This window comes from Enoplosus armatus, chromosome 20, assembly GCF_043641665.1.
Source record: "Enoplosus armatus isolate fEnoArm2 chromosome 20, fEnoArm2.hap1, whole genome shotgun sequence".
NCBI classification, from domain to species: domain Eukaryota; kingdom Metazoa; phylum Chordata; class Actinopteri; order Centrarchiformes; family Enoplosidae; genus Enoplosus; species Enoplosus armatus.
In genome coordinates this window covers 8,415,742-8,433,242 of record NC_092199.1, presented here as the reverse complement: position 1 = coordinate 8,433,242, position 17,501 = coordinate 8,415,742, and the positions used below count along the sequence as shown (strand labels likewise).

Here is a 17,501-nt window from a genome sequence, read left to right as displayed (position 1 = left end):
GGAGGGGGGGGTTCAGCAAAGAAGACTCATGGGAAGACGGGAGAGAGAGAGAGAAAGCAAAAGAAAGGGAGAGCAGGTACTCTCAGCAGACACTGCGGACCGTTTTGAAAGGAGATGTTTGATTTTCCTTTGAAATCGTCTGTGCGAGGCCCACTGCCATGTTGTGGTCTTTAAGCATTCTGCGTTGAGGGTGCCGTCAGGGCTGGGCCCCCTTCCTGTGTTTGGTCTTTTCTGTGTCTGCCTACCTGTCTGTTTGGCTGCTGGATGTAAGGAGGGCCAGTGCTAAGGATTTGAGGGGCTCTCTGAGGGAAAGTGGAAAGGAGAGAGGGAAACTGGAGAGGAGTGCTGAGAAGTAAAGGAGGGCAGGTGAGGAACGATGGCAGCTGGCAAACTGAACCCTATTCAGGTGAGAGGAAGAAAAGGGGGAAAATCCTGGAGAAAAGTGTACAGGTACCAACAATATGTAGCCATAAGCAAGACGATTTTACTGCATGTGATGTGGAATAATAGGCTCAACATTGCACCTCTAATTAAAAAAAAAAAGTGTGAGGTGATACTGATGACTACTTGAACGCAATACAGTGCCATCAATAAATAAGCACATTACGTACCTTGTCAATACAATTCTGCTGACTTAGTGTGTGCACAGGTGTAAGCATACCCACGACAGTGTGTGTGCCAAATTTGTGTGTGTAGACTTGAATTTGTGTGTTTACTTGGCAAACTGTGCAGAAAGTGGTGAATGCCGTCAATGTTGCTAACCAGTTGTCAACACCTCTACGGCCTCACAAACACTTGTTAGAATAGACAGGTGAGTGTGTGCAGGTGGCATGCGAGTACTCACCCTTTCTCTGGCTCTTTGGATCTTCTCACGGTCACTGTGCAGGTTGCTAAGAATCTCCTGACCCACTTGTTCTGTAAGAGAAACAGATGCAGTGCAGTATGAGAAGAGGTACGTCTGACATTCATAAAATGAAATGTTAAAATCTTGGAACTGATCATGAAATTAATGACTGAAAAAAAGAGAATGGAAAGTGGCCTCATTTATACAAAAATGTCATCTCTGCATTCTTGGAATACCCGCAACATTAAGAGTGGCCTCTAATGATTTATTCTCCCTTTTGGAAGCATCTCAAATACATAAAACACTCAACACATATGGGATAATATTTTTTAAACTGGATTCCTTCAGTGAGTGTTTTTAATGGAAAGAGCATTCTGTATATGCAGTCACTGTGCAAAATTTTGTACACAAACGGAGTGTACAGAGACAACACTGTCTAGAGGGAGTGTCAGACAGACAGATAGTGGAATATTGTAGCTATGGGAAGTGCTTTTTAAACCTTCTTAAAATGCTGAGGTAAATACACATGAGGTTCTATGCAACAGTAGCCCAGCATCCAGCCTGCCAGTGGGGTCCACTCAGCCAATGTAACATTCATTAAGCCATTCTTTTTTGAATGCCTCTTGTCAGTTTCAGATGTAAACACATTAACACACAGTTATAAAACATCCCGACAAGGCACCTGACAAGCTTGTCAGTGGTCACTGTCATTTTCCTGTCCCTTGGGTGGGGTATGAGAAAAGAAAGCCAAAAAAAAAAGATAAACCAAACAAGCCGCCCCCGACCCATCCTCCAAAAAACCCCACTGCTGCCATCAATGTAACCATACTGCTACAGCATTAGCGTTTAAAAATGAGGGAGGCAGACGATGAATCAGGAAAAAAAGGAAAAGAAGTGAAGAATCTTTGCATGGATCAAAGACGGGCTTTCAAGCGCACCAAACAAATCCGGAATAAACAACGCAGTTGCTGACTGTATTACACTACACAGGTGCCGCACACCAAAGGGCCCACGTGCTGAGCGCCTGTTTGGGGGGAGCAGTGCAAAAATGGGCTACATCTGGCAGCTAAACAAGAGAGGAGAGAGAGAGAGAAATAGAGAGAAAGATATAGAGAGAGGGAGACGGAGAAAGGGGATCAGGGAAAAGTAGAAAAAAAAGAGAAAGCACTGTCAAATGAACGACGTTCGTCTCCCATTCATCCCATCCCTTTTACCCCCCTACAATGTAACTGACTCAAATGTGTCTCTTCCTGCCTTCATTAATTTCTAATCTGGGACGAGACAGATTGAAGGATACCCAGATTAAACAGTGCAGTCAGACAGTCACATGTGACAAATAGGGCAGATTAAAAGACTGAGTGCAGGTATTAATAACCATAAAAATACAAGCCCTCCCCCGTCCCCATTGGAGAAGAACAAGGGATAAACAGGAAGGGAGTTGTAGCGGAAATCTTCTGTTAAAGAGACAAATAAGCACATCTATCCATCTCTGTCATGGTTGTGGCTTTTTTTTTAAATAAACGAGTGTGACAAGGACTGCAGCAGCAGAGTTTTTTTTTATGGCAAGTGCATTATTGGAAAGGTTTGCAACGTGTAAAAAGATGGATGAGGTAGTGGGAGAAAAGGCCTCCAGTGATAGCTTAGCCTAAGTACTGAGCAATCATCACACGCATTCTGTTGAGGTATGTTTTGAGAGAGACAATGAGACAATCATGGTTTTTGTGGAAATAAAAAAAACTATTAACACAAAAAAAGGAATAGAAATGATGTTAATAGCCTTGGCAATAAGCTACCTTTGAGTGGACAAGAATGGAACCACAGTGGATTCAGGTTTCTGTCAATTGTAGGGTCTTGTAGAGAGCACAATGCTGGGGCTATCTGAAGATGACCCCATGGTTTTCAGTCATGTCCTGTAAGTACAAACATCCACCGCTGGACACTGAGGGACAGCACAGACTATCCACACGCGAATGGTTGCCCTTGACAAATGGAACAGCTGCTGAATAAAAATTGGGCAAATTCTTTATACTTACAGTAAGTTTTTTGTTAAAATCACATCAATTTTATTTATCCTCGCTGAAAGAGAGCTACAATGCACAACCTTGATCAAGAGGGAGACATTTTTAGGCTCTTTAAAGAAAAGGGTATATTCACCATGGCAGAAACAACAGCACACATTCTAGCTAATAAACATTATTGTATGTTAATAGAACAAAAACTAAATGTATGACACTGAAGACACCAGATCGCCTCAAAAGTGGCATTTTGAATAGATCGCCAGAATGAGGGTAATGCAAAACCATTTACAGTCAATGGAATATTCTCTTGAGCTGGCTGACTAAAGAAATAATTATAGCTTGTTAAGATAAACATTTTCCATGGCTGTGTGGCCATTAAGGTCTCTCCCCAGTCCTCCAAAATCTCTCATCTATCCTTTCTGGGTTTCCCCCACCACATTGAGCCATTAGAGGCGTACACAACACCTCCCGGGGGATGTATGATGTTTATTGTCTTAATCATGTATCTCCCCTTGCATTACTCATTCTCTGTCATGTATCTACATTTCCATTCATCTTATTTAAATCCTGCTGTCCAGTGGTCTGTGTAAAACGTCATTCGTTTTCGGCAAAAAGAACTTGTTGGGCAACAACTGGCGCAAAATATTGAGTTAAAATCAAAACATCTAATGCAGAAGAATAATGAAAGGTTCCTCAAGTAACAGACTGCTCCCTTAATGTCATATATCATTTCATCATCATCATCATATACTTGATGTAGACAAGGCGTCCACCCCAAAACTGTCAACACCTCTGAAAAAATACAGTGAACTGGTCCCTCCAGTAATATTATCTTAGCTCATGTTGATGTGGGATTTATTTTGGTAATCACTGACCTTAAATTGCATGTGGGTGTGTAAGATTTTGCAATGTTAACAAATTATATATTCAAGTTTACACATTATCTTTAACTGCACAAAATTAAAATAAATATAGAAATTATGACCAGGACAAAAATGCGCGGTATTAGAAAAAAGAGACATCCTTTCAAAATGAAAAATGTCCAGTTGATAAAAACAAAGCAGGAGAAATAATTTACCGTTAACGCCCCCGACTTGCTGCTCGTTAGTGTAGAAAATATTCCCCTCCTGTTTAAACAGCTATTAACAATTTAAATATCCCTAGCCCAGAGGCCTTGCTCTGACTCACTTGTTAAAGATCCCCATCCCCCAAGGTCCGTTTAACAAGCCCATTATTCCATTACATTACGCTCACACCAGCACCAGAGAGCCTTAATTTAACTCATTCCTCTAATGTAACTGTGGAAAAGAATTAGTATAGAAAAGTTGAAGTCCAAATTAGATTGAGGGGGAAATAATGTCTGGATCAGGAATTAGACACACGACTGACATAGCACAGTCCAGCTCTATTTTATCTCAGCTCAACACTTCACCATTTTGCTAATAATGATAAGGTAGTCGGAAAAAACAAATTTACTGGACAATTAACTTTACTAGCGTATGTAGTAATGTGATCTGTAATGCTAGAACAAGCACCTTAAAACGAGCCAAACAGAGTTGGAGCGAAACATTTCTGTCTGCTCTGACTCTTGAATAGAGCTGCAACAATTAGTCGATCAACAGAACAATAGCCAGCATCTGTTTTGATAATCGATTAACGTAATGTATGAGCAAAAATGCCAATATTTCCCCTTCACTTTATTGTATGGATTTGCTGCTGTTCTTCTTTTTTTATTGTCTTGCGTGATAGTAAATTGTATATCTTTACATTGTAGAAGGTTGGTAGGACAACACAAGCAAGGAAACTGTGTTTGGCATTTTTCACTATCTGACATTTTATAGACCAAAAAATGAATCGGGAAAACAACTGGCAGATTAATCGATAATGAAAATACTCTTGAATACTTCCAACAACAGAAAGATTAGCTTATTTTCTCTTATTGCCAGGTTCTAAAATTCTGTGTAAAATGTAAATATCACAAACTGCCCATGTCCACCCAGCCTGGCTCAGGACAATACAGTTCAAAAAGCCAACAATTGCAGTGCTAACCAAACCTCCACAGCCTTCAACTTTCTCCAGTCCGTGGACACATTTAATTGGAGGCATCATCTATTTTACAGGAGCTGTTTCAGAGCAGTTACACATTGTCTCAGGGCTCTGTCGCTCTTTCTATGCTGCATTTTTTTTGCCTTGCTCCCTCCGTCCCCAGAGCTGAAAGGGTACAAGACCTGACAGTGGTGTGCTCTGAGGCTCAGCACAGCTCCTTTTCATTAAGCAGTTGAGACCACTTTTTGAAGGTTACCACACACACTTGTATCTGGACACAAGCCACACACTCAACAAACGGGGTATGGAAAACCCATGGGAGGGTTGAGGGGAAGTAAGGAGGAGCCTGATAAATGTTAGACCATACATTTTCCATCTCTCAAGCTCTATCTCTCTCTCTCTCTCTCTCTCTCTCTCTCTCTCTCTCTCTCTCTCTCTCTCTCTCTCTCTCTCTCTCTCTCTCTCTCTCTCTCTCTCTCTCTCTCTCTCTCTCTCTCTCTCTCTCTCTCTCTCTCTCTCTCTCTCTCTCTCTCTCTCACACACACACACACACACACACAGTGCAGCAGTCAACTTATATGCCTGTGACTCCCAGGTGAATAAAGTTACCTGTCTTTGTACACTGTCAGAGAAGCTTTTTTTTTAAGGACTTCTCAAGTCTACAACTGCCTGGTGACACACTTTCATCACCTCCATCAAAGTTGTACCCACACTGGGATGTATTTGTAATGCTGAGCCCACAGGCCATGAGGCTAGCGCCTTCGCACCGAGCTACAGCTCAAAATAAAGAGGTGCCAAGTGCTAGGTCACAGGGGGGGCATGTAGCGTCTGGGGGCTCAGCGATGTTATGACAGATTACTTACAATAACAACAAACTATCGCATGTTAATCAGGAGACTTCGCAGGACGGCCAATAAAGGATATAGCGATTTCTAGCGAGAAGTCCTCAAAATTGGGATTTTTCCACCCTAACATTGATTCCTCTTCAACAGCACACAGTATAGGTAGTTTTGGGATGGTGAACTTAAAGAGTGGTGAGGCACTGGCCTGTTCTTGCAAGAGCACACAAAACAAGTTATATTCTGGGCAGGGAGGAGCAGTGCCATAACAGTACACCCTGACTTAGCCCATGCATCGGTGCTTCCCTTAGCATGCGTATGAGTGGTGGTGGGCAGTCAGGGTGGATTTCGGGGGCCTTTCTTCACTCCGCCAGGCTCTGTTTTATTCATCGCCTGCGCCCTGACCCCGCAGAGCTCCTGTTCTGACAAATCACTTCTGATTAAGACAGATCTCTGTTAGTCAGCCACTCAACTTGGCCTATTCATCATTCCATAGAAAATATCCCTCTCCTCCCCTGTCCCTCCTCCTCCTCGGCTCGTTTGCCTGTCCGTCAGACCGAAGCAAGGCGCAAAAGAAATTTCCGCTGCTGTTTTAAATGGCTGATTATAGACAATTGGTGGATGGAGAGACGTAAGAGCGTCTTATGGGTGATAAGACGCAAGTTTAATGGGTATAAATGACCAGGCCTGTAGGAGAGCAGGTGGTAATAGAACCATTTGTTTAAAGCTGAACTGGGGTGGAGAGAACTGAAAGCTGCATTTTCCTTCTATTTGAGCCCCCCCCCCTCTTTTCCCCTCACCTCAGCCTCAAAGTCAAATTCTCAGATCACCAGATTTACATTTCTTTTAAACAGCAAAGTCCCCTTCACCCTCATTCAATGAGAATTGACGAGGCTTGGAAAAGAATAGCTTGTTTTACATTTATGAAATTACCCATACCTACATATCCCTGTGGACACAGCTGTAGATACTCTGACACGGCTACTCATACCCATTGCTTTCCATGGGTTAGTAACAATGTAAACACGATATTTACTTTATGTGTAATTACCAATACAGTCAGATGTCTACGAGCATTCATATGCAAATTTATGCCATAATAAACTACAGTAAACTCCTTACGCTGTGCCAAGGCATCTAGACAGGCACAAAGCTATTGTGTTAAAATTTGTAACAAACCAGATTAAATTAACCTGAACGACAACCCTGCTGGTGGCAGAGGGCTGAGAAGCAGGAGGGGTGAGTGGAGAATGAGGGTTCCTACAAGCAAATTGCCTGGACTTAATCAACCAGTCTTACTGAACCATCCAAATGAAAACTAATGGACTTGGGTGCTTGCTGTGATTGCCCCACATGCAACAATGTGAGGGCAGGAGCATTGCTTTCTGAGGTCTTCAATTAAAAAACAGGGAATTTCTACAGACGGCTGGTCAGCCAATACACCTATTCTACTTGTATCCCAATTGGTCAATTGTGAAGCTCAATCAGAGCGGACTTATTAATTCCATTTCCAGTGCTGGCAAAATGATTTTTTATGTGTTGATTAAACTTGGTCAAAATCGTAAAAAATGTATGAAGTGTAGAATTAAAACTCATATGCGAATGAGCTAATTTGTGTATGCATTATTCATAGTGCTGACATTTGTGTCACACAATTGTGCTGGCCACATTGTAAAAAAAATATAAAAAAAATAAATAGTACATGAATTTAAAAAAAATAACAAACACGAGTACATCAAACTTTATTCAACTGCAGTCAGCCTAAATAATAAAACTACAGTTTGAGTGCTTTAGTCTGCAACTTAAATTATTTGATTTTATTACATCCGAGTAGCTGTATAAATAATGGGGCCAGAGTACATGGGCATTGTAATAACATAATAACCATATCTAAGCTGAAGGTCAAAGTTATGTAAAAATACAAAAGACCCTATAGCAAAGGAAAAAATCAAATAGAGGCACATTCTGTTGGATTTGGAAGACAAACAAATTGAGGAAATTTGAGCTCTACCAATGACGTCAAGACTAAAGAGATATAAATGTAGGAGAAAACAACATGTCAGTTGGTCCTAATCAAACACAACATCTGATTTTACAACCCCTGGTGGAACTGACTGAGGGTAAAAGTTTGCCAGTTTGTTGGAAATGGTCTCAGGGAGAAATATATGGAGGAGGAGGGAAGAAGAAAGAGAAAACTTGACGTTCCTCTAGTTCATTTTCAACAGTTTAGGAGCGTTAATCATCACATTACTGTTGATTAAAGGCTTTTACGTCTCTAATCAGAACGCTGACAGGCAGATCAAAGAGCGAAACACAAATTTCTTGCCTTTTAATTATCTGTACAACACCACACCTCAGGCAGCTCTTCCCTGCCTATCTCCTCAAACTCAGCGAAAGACTGCGAAAGGAGATCTAACACTCTACAACAGTTCATTATCCAATAAAATGGGAGATGGGGGAGAGAAAATACACACAATTACACACACCCGCACACAAAGCTTTTAGGCTTTATGATTAGTGAAGACCTGGGGGAGGCCTACAGTCTTCTCTATTAACATGTCCCGAATTGGAACACCTTAATTATGTTTGTCAAAATTGGACTTGGCGTCAAGCTCATTTGCATGTTTTGACAAGGCCTGTTGGGAGCCTCCCTCTACTTTTCTGCAGAGTGCTAGGAGTATTTAGCACTTTTCAACACCTACTGATAATAGGTTTTGGTTGCTAAATGAATGAAATAACACCCACCCAGCCCCACTGTTTGAGTTAAAGTTAGAACTGATGCAAACACTGAGTGAAGTACACACAAAAAAGATCCTCTAGACTGTCTTGATCAATGCTTGATCACCACTCCTGTTCAAACTGATGAGGATGTGACGCCTACCGAAGCCCAACTGTTCCTGCCCAGCTGTTCCCTGTCAAGTGGTTTAGACATGAAAAATCTGTACTACTTTTAGAAAAGATTTGGCATCGCTTTGGAGGTTCTCAAAAGTCCTGCATGTTCCTTAGCACATTCAATGCTACAACAGATTGCTACCTGACTCATGATCACATCCTATTTGAATATAAGAAAGCAATGGACCACTCCCTCCCTTCCCCCATTAACAGCTCACTAAATGAGTCCTCGTTACGTCAATGATATGTAAAACAAGCATGGTCGAAAACAAACAAACAATCTGTGGGGACACAGGACTGTCGGCAGCAATTTAGCAATGGAGGAAAAGGAGGGCATGAAAGCGAGACATCAAACATTAGACTGAATGGAAGGCGCAGGCCATTAGAAGTGGTTGCACTGACAGGATCTGACAGTTGGAAACACTTAAAGATTATTTTCCTCAAACTTTGAATTCATTAATACTCATGAGCTGAGGAAGGGCTCCCATAACACAGCAAAAAAGGAGAGAGCTTGGCTGAGTGTCGAAGCTGGCTGCAGAGTGACAGGTTGAATCACAGAGGCCAGTTCAATCTCTGTGAATTAAGATCGTTTTCCTGGTACCAATTAGTATTGTAACTAGTTTCCTGGTTAAATCTGTTCTGCTTCATCTCTTCCTCTTGAAATTTAATTTTGGAAAAGAACCTCAACTAAGGCAAAATAATAACTGATTATCTTTCAAGAGAAAAAAAATCAGTAAAAAAAAGAAAAGTAATGTTTACATAAATCAAAATGCCTACATTAATGTAAAACCTGGTTTGAGCCCTCTCAATCCCATATATCAACCATGGTCTAGTGATTCCAATAGGTCTTTTGTGGGTCCTGGGATTGGCTGTTTCCCCAGCAGGAGAACGAATCAGAATCTCTGATGGGACCAAAATTGGTGACATTACATGTCAGAGTCAAACATTCCTAAATCACTTCTCAATATTCCCAGGGTGGGAGCAGGACTAATGACAGCTAACAAGGTGTCTAGCAAGCTAGCTAGCCTGCAATATATTTCCTTGATTTCATCAATTATTTGTCTTGAGTTAATTAAACACAACTGTGCCTTAGTTTCTTTGGCAAGTGTTAATGTTACAACAGGAATAAGATTTTGACCAAATTTGACCTACCCTGCTTACCACTGTTTGTCACAATTTATCATTCCCATGTACAATTGTACAAAGGCTGCGTGTTCCTTAATCATCAGATCCAAAAAAGTTGTTCAAATAATAAGATTATACTGAGAACACTTTTAAACCCTTTCTGATCACTCTAAAAGAACTATTGTTTCCGCATCAGCATTGCAAAAAACATAATTTTCCTTCAACTTAAAGGAAGAAAGGCTTGTTCCACTTTCTTGGTGACAGATATGTGAACATAAAATACTCGTCCTCTATTTGACATATATTGAGAACTGAATACATAGTGCTCCTTTCTTGTATTATAACATAACTTCAACATTTTATATTTGCATTGGTGGCTTGCATTAAATTCTTTTAACAATTCACTGCAACAGGCATAGTTGCCCTCTTATGCGTAGATGATACATCAAATTCTCTTCAGCAAATCTAAGGTGCTCTGACAATTTTGTTTGAGCAAGCAACAGCGGAGCCTGTTATCAGAACACTGCGTCATTGTGTCTGCTCTGACAGACAGCACAAACAGAAGTTTGTGTTTTACTTTAGGGTAATACCATCGCACTTCCATGCTCTGGTAAAAGGAAAATAATACTGCTATTATAGGGGGAATACGAGGCACGGAGGGGACTCACAAAGACAGACACATGCGCCTCATTTAACAATGACCCGGGCCACAGAGTTGAAGGCATTTTATTCAGCTTCCACTGTGAATACACACAACATGGCACGACATGTCAGGGCATGTCTAAGCTCTTGTGTACAGTGTAGATTGTTTATTTGTGTTTATACTAACTTATAGTTTTGAGGAATTCAATCCTTTAGGCATTCTCATTGAAAGCCTCATCTTCTGTTAAATATAAGTCTTTACTTAGAAAAATACAATAGATATGGCTTCAGTGTTTACGAGTGAGAATGGCATTAGAACATTGCGAAGTGCTAAAAAGAACGATACAACAAATATCAACAAGCACAATCATTTTGACAAAACTGAAATGCAGCACTCAGCATTTCTTTATTTTGTATGATTAACAGTTTAAGCTAAAGACAACTTCTTGTTATGGCTTAAGTACTGATGTTCTACGAAACATATAGACCTGAATATTACATTACTTGAAATCCAGAAGCTTAAACACAAAGAGGACTACAATGTATGCAGAATCTCCAGACCAGCAGACATAGAGGGAACAACACATGTGTTGAATTCCTGAATTTGTCTGTTAACTGACATAAATATGATATAACACTGTGCATCACTGCTGGGGTAACGAGGTGTCTCCTGTTCCTCATCATTAACTAAAACAGGCTTAACTGAATACCCAACACGCCTGCCACCATCTTCCACACTAATGAAGCATATCTAAGTTTTAAGACATGGCAGAACTAATTTAATCTACCTTCTAAGGGGCCTTAGCACCATCAAATTAATTATTCATAAAGGACATGATATTATAACTCAATTGTCAACTCAGTAGCTGGCCCTTTTTTTAACCTTCCTCTTCCTGTCACTCTCTTTTGTCTTGGACTCTCTTTCTTTTAAAGCAGGTCCCTCGCTTTTAATCTATAACTGAGCAATACACATTGTCATTGTAGCTGCTGAACAAATTTATTTCCTTTTTTTTGTTTTTTTGAAGTTTGCAGATGAAGGTGACAATAGGGTAGGGGAGAGTTTCTACAATTGCTGCAGCTCCCTGTGGGTTTTACGGTATGCTGATGGGGCCAGCTTCACTATAGAGACAAAAGAAAGAGTCAGTAAGTCTGTAATAACACAACCTTAGATACATTTTATTTTCGCCTCATGAATAATGTATGCCATCTGGCAAAGCTAATCTTGCCATAATGTTGCTTCGACAGGTTGGCCACCGGGAGGTGGGACAAAATTTCCTTTACACACAGTGGTTCTTTTAGCCAGGTGTCATTTTCTCTTCAGGGGTAGGATGATGGTATGCGACCCTGTCATGACTGACAGGAACAGCAGCCGCCAGGCATGGCTACAACACCCTATAGTGAGAAACTAATACTAATATGCTGATTCCTCATATAAGTATATGGATCCTCTGTGCAAATCAGCATGTGGTCCTCAGCCAGGCAACCAAAGGAAAACCAGCAACAACTCTAATGCTTTCAATATATTTATTGTGAGTATCCATGTGTATCCAAGTACACACTCTGCACACAAGATCAATCCACGCCACAGAACACTTGTATATACATATTCTATTTGCACCTCTGCCCCATAAATACACATGCAGACATACATACACACCACATGAGTGCGTTAACAGCCCTGCAGCTGGTCAGAAGAGAAGATATGGTTTTAAGAATGTCAGGCTGGAAGGACTACAACCAAGTGGTCTCACAAACACAGCCACAAAGGAGCAGTAATAGGCTGTTTACATTGCATTCAATGGCAACATTTTTGGATAGACCAGCAGGTGGCAGTAGACACAATTAGCAAACAGCCAACGTAAACTCATATTGTTAGAAAAGAGCAATTGACAGCCACCTACACTTTTATATGAGGGGTGGATGAGAGCAGTGAGATTCAACAAATGAGTCTATGTTCAGGCCAGAGAACCAAAATAATGAGGTACTGTAAATCCAAGCTATGAGCGAACCATGTCACACACAGGGTCATCTGATTCAACGTTAATGAAAAAATATTTAGAGTTTCTGACCACTAATAGCACTATGTAGCAATGTTTTTATGAGGTTTCACGTTATTCCACTGTTCGATATTTGGTGGCGGTTAACGACCCTAAACAATGCAGGATTTAAAACATTGTGTTGAAAATTTGTCATGAGTAAGGAAATGCATTCAACATGTTTGTTAGACCTCAAAGACAAACACAACGCATTTTTTGTTTCCAAGAAAAACTCCACAGAGCACCTTTAACTTGAAAAGAAACAATTTTATCTTTCCTTTTTGAAAATGCAACATCTATAGTATATGGGTCTACTATTTTAGTAGTCAGCATGAGAATGTTTATGAAAAATATATTGGAAACTAGCACACTAATTTTGACAGCTCTAGTTTAGTCTCTTAAGTTTTTGTGTAGAAAAAATATAGTAAGTATAGTAATGAACAGATGCAGACCTGAGCAAATTTCATCTAATAAAATAAGTTTTCTCTGACAACTTTAACAACAAGTTGAACAGGAGATTAAAATTTAAGTACATGAATGTCAGTAAAATCTCTCCTTTCAGATGATAGACCAGCAGTCATAAGGTTAAGTGGAAAAGAAATGTTTTGAATGTAGTTATAAAAAACAATGCTGAACACAACAGTGGTTATATTAAAAGTTAATTTTGAAATAAAATGTTGTCAATTTTGATCACCTACCAAATACTAATAGCATCGTGCACATGTGGGGTTATGTAGGTTTGTCAATGATGGAATAACTGCAAAACAAAGAGAAATTCCAACGGCAGAACATCACCTGCATGGGAGATAGGATATGATACAGTGCAGCTATTACAACTGCATATGAGCCGTGACAGTGGGCAGCCTTTGCATGCTCCATCCCCTGATTGTAATTGAGGCCGACGCGTGACAGCCCCCCATGTGCCCTCTCTGCAGTGGCCTGGGGCATAGGGCGTGCTGACAGAGGAGGCTCCGGAGACAATGGCACAGGGTCCTGGCCTGGCACGGCCATGGCATGGTACCCTTAGGGGCACTGACCCTCCCCCTCTCAACCCATCGCAACTTTCGCTGCCTCACCTCTGTCACCAGGCATCTCGGAGGCTAACGAGAGGGCAGCCGAGACTGCTTAACAATTCCACCACATCCGTTGGCTGGGTATGCAAGCAGCTCTTTTTTCCTCTCTTCCCTCAGTGCCCCCCCCCCACCCCCCGCTCTGAGACCTTTGGTGAAATAAGTGTCAGCCTGAGGAGACAGGCACTCATCAACACTTTATACCTGGGAGGTATATTAATGCTGTGATGGTTTCCTGGAAGAGGGAAGAAAAAAAGCTTTGTCCTCGTAGAGAGAGATAAAGGACAAAGCCTTGGACAACTTTTGAGGATGTTAACTTTGGCGGTGTTTATGTGGACATAATGTGAAAGGTATAAAAGCACAAGGCAGTAACAGAGACCGAAAATGATCTTATGTATAGAAGTATCTCCAAAGACACTGGAAATACTAATACTTGGTGGTGTTTTTAAAATAAGCTATATTTATATAAAGTTTCTCAAGATCAATAAGTCAATGAGATAGATGTGAATAACATGATGTTGCAGAGAGAGCAAGGGAGTTTCAGGCAGAGAACAAGTGTGGGAGAAATTACGAGAATATGTGTTAGTTTCTGAGTACAGATCCTCCCCACCAGGATCCGAGTTACAAATGAAACTTCACTTCCACAACAAGTGGAGCTGGAAGCCTATAGGGGCCTTCTGGTATCCAGTCGGAGATACATAATTAAAGGAACACGGAGAGGGAGCATGTTATTACCAATGTTTTCATTAGGCCAAGTTAACACATTGGTTTCCCCCAAGACCTACAGACAACAGGCAAGGAAGTGGATGGAATAGGATGGTGCCTATTGGGGTCTAAAACTCTGTTCAAGAACTGTTCACGTGAGTGCTGGTTCTGCATCTTTCCATTCTGGCCATAGCGCTACTCTAGAAAAACATTTAATTTTGACATCAGAAATATGAAAAAGCATGTACGGGCCTGCTTTTTTTCATGATATTTTTACTCTTTTCCCCAACATCCAGGCTTAAATTAGCCAGGATTTTTAAGATCAGGGACTGTTTTTTAGGCTATGAAAAATGGATTAAATGAAGAGGAAGTCTGGCCTAATGAGCTCCCTGGGCTATGGAGCAGCAGGGACCGTTAGGGGAAAGAAGGGAGACGAGGCAAGCCTTTGAGGAAGAAGGGGCCGCAGCCATGCCCAAAGTGTGCCAGCTTCCCCTCGCTTTAGCGCCAATGGCACAGACGGCACCTGGGCAAAGCCTGGCCACCCTTGTCCTGTGCCAAAGGAGAAGAGAGGCAGAGGAGCAAGTTTGCGTTGAACCTGAAAAGTTCTATTGGCCATCTTGTTTTTCTTTGAGGTACTTTTATATTTGTATTTTGACTTTTTTTTTGCTGATGGATTAGAGTGGGGAATTGAAAAATGTGTTCTGTATTTTGTCAGCCTATATATGCTCTTTCATTATCAACACTGTAACAAAGAAGCTGGAAAAATGTAGTGTAAATAAGAGTTGGGATCTTTACAATAAAAAACATCTGCTATAGCACTCTCATTGAATGGCTCAATAGAGAGTTGTGAAATGGGTCAAATATAACATGAAACCGATAACAATGAATCAGTACTGAGGACAAACCCTCACCGAGTTAGAATCAAGTTGTACCTTAAGTTTCTTGACCAACTTTTAAAGGTTTTTACCATAATGTTTTATATTGGATTTTTCAGATATTCTCTTTCAAGTCTGATTTTGCGAGATGATCTGTCTTTATTTAGGTTACACCCAGGCTGTGAGTCATCCACAGCCTAGTCAAATACTGCTGGAATTTTGTTATTAACAGAAGCCAAAATATATATTGAGATGAGAGTCATCCTGAGTACAGACTGAAGTTCCCATTAATGATAATGACAACTGGAGTTACTTAATTAGCATTTTATTTAAATGCAACCAGCTCTTTGGTTCCCTTGTTTCACTGTGTGGTAGTATACCATAAATGGAGAATGAGTTAAGGTACTAGTTTTGGAAACACTGATGGCAAATTGTTAAGTAGTAGGATTAATACAGATTTTTCATTATTTTCATTTATTGTGGAGCTGTATTGATTGCATTGTATTGCACAAGTACTGCCTACCTGTTGAAGAATACTTTATAAGTATGTAAAATCTATTGTTTAGTACAAAAATATTTTTCATAAAATGTATTCACATATTACGTTACAAGCTTGTGTCATTACAGCCATGCCACACAAAAGCAGCACACTTGATGACAATAAAAAGTACTCTGAACTGAGAACATTTTGTTGTTGAGTTTTCTGTACTTCTTACTGAGTAAAGATGATGAGGACCGAACACCTTGGTCTACAGGATAGGAGTCACCTTGTGGCATAACTAAATATTTGGCATAATTAAAAATACTAAATTCTGAATACATTTTTTAAATGATGACAGTGAATACAATTTTCTGCATTTTTTTCTTTTTTTGTTGGCTTTATAGGACAGTATGATAGTTTAAAAATAATATGTGTCAGGGATTTCTGTCATGACAGGCCGAGTCTTTATGCCCAAGGAATGTCAACAACTGTCCACACTGGAAAAGAGGAGGTGGGGTCTATGGAGGGGGAACAGAGAGGAAGGGGAGGAAAGAGGAAGGAATTACACTGGCAGGTAGTGGCACCTGGATTCCAGCCAAAATAGAGAAAGAACAAAATAGGGAGAGACAAAGATCCTTCATTCACCTTTAAGAGATACAAGTCAAAAGGAACACAGAGAGAGTCACAAAGACAGCAAAGAACAGCGGCTATGGGAGAGGACAGGAAAAGGAGGGGGTGTAGCTGGCACATTCTTCAGCTACTTTTCCTGACAGCGATTAGAACCTGTCAGAGCCTCTCAACCTGCCACTCCTCTGCGCTCATAGGAGGCCTGTCATTACAAATAGCCCAGATTAAAATACCACACTCTTGGGGCACAGGCCTTGACCCCGACCTACCCCACATTGCCACATGTCTACCCACATAGTCACCCACCCTGTCAAAAGGGAGGGAGGGGAGAAAGAGTGAGGAAGGCTGGCAAGGGTGTGAGATGTTAAAAGAGAAAAATGGATAAAGAGAAACATAAGATGGAAGAAGAGAGGGCAAAGGGCAAAAAGAAGCCAGAAAGAAATACAAAAAGACAGAACAAAATAAATCTATAAAGCTGAAGAATGATGTGAAATGTAGGTCTGAAGTCCTGCACTGAAATCTGGGATCTCTTCTGGGATGCATTCATCCTTCCAACTAAGCGTAGAGTACGTCTCCCACACAGCTAATAACGAAGATAGTGTTGTATTTGTTTACAGGGTATACATTTTTGAATGTCTGCCAGATTTCTGTGTTAGTTAAATTCCATAAAACAACAGAACAGAAAAAAATCAAGAACATACGGCTGTTGATTTGTGTGAAGTGCTGGATAGTTCTTTCACACTTGTACTACACCTGAGATGCACAGCAATGCAGTTTGATTAGGCTAATGGTAACAAAGCACTGAGAAGCGCTATAGGTTTTCAGCTCAAGCCTTCTGTACACGTCGACTTGTATTTCTGTACGAAGCAGACATATGCAAACAGAGAATAATGAGTCCAACGTGTCCCCGATCTATCTGGTGCCAACGTGAATCGTCTTTCCTGACACTGAAAAATGACCTATCTCAGCCAGATTTGGAGGGGGGCTGGTGTGTGTGACAGTCACCAGCACCGTGCTGACAGCCCAATAGAGTAGAGGAGGAAGGCATCATTAGGATCACACACACACACACACACACACACACACACACACACACACACACACACACACAAATATACAAATCCACACATCAACGCTCAAATATTCATGTACAAAATACTCACATACACTCCATCAGACGTGAAATTGTGTGCATGCCTGCTTGCACAGAAAAAAGAAAGAAAACATCTCTTTACTGATATTTTCTACCTCAAACAGAGCATGACGTTGTGGCCGCTGTCATGTCACAGTGGCATGCACAC

The 17,501-nt window shown here is 40.8% G+C and overlaps 1 protein-coding gene across 2 annotated transcripts in view; it reads right to left on the bottom strand.

Moving 5' to 3' along the window:
- The window catches only part of vti1a (vesicle transport through interaction with t-SNAREs 1A), a 113,867-nt gene that overhangs the window by 38,958 nt on the left and 57,408 nt on the right, over positions 1-17,501 (bottom strand). For both annotated transcript variants that reach the window (XM_070927049.1, XM_070927050.1), the window contains exon 6: positions 845-915. In XM_070927049.1, the coding sequence (XP_070783150.1) occupies positions 845-915 (71 nt within the window). The remainder of the gene's footprint in view (positions 1-844; positions 916-17,501) is intronic.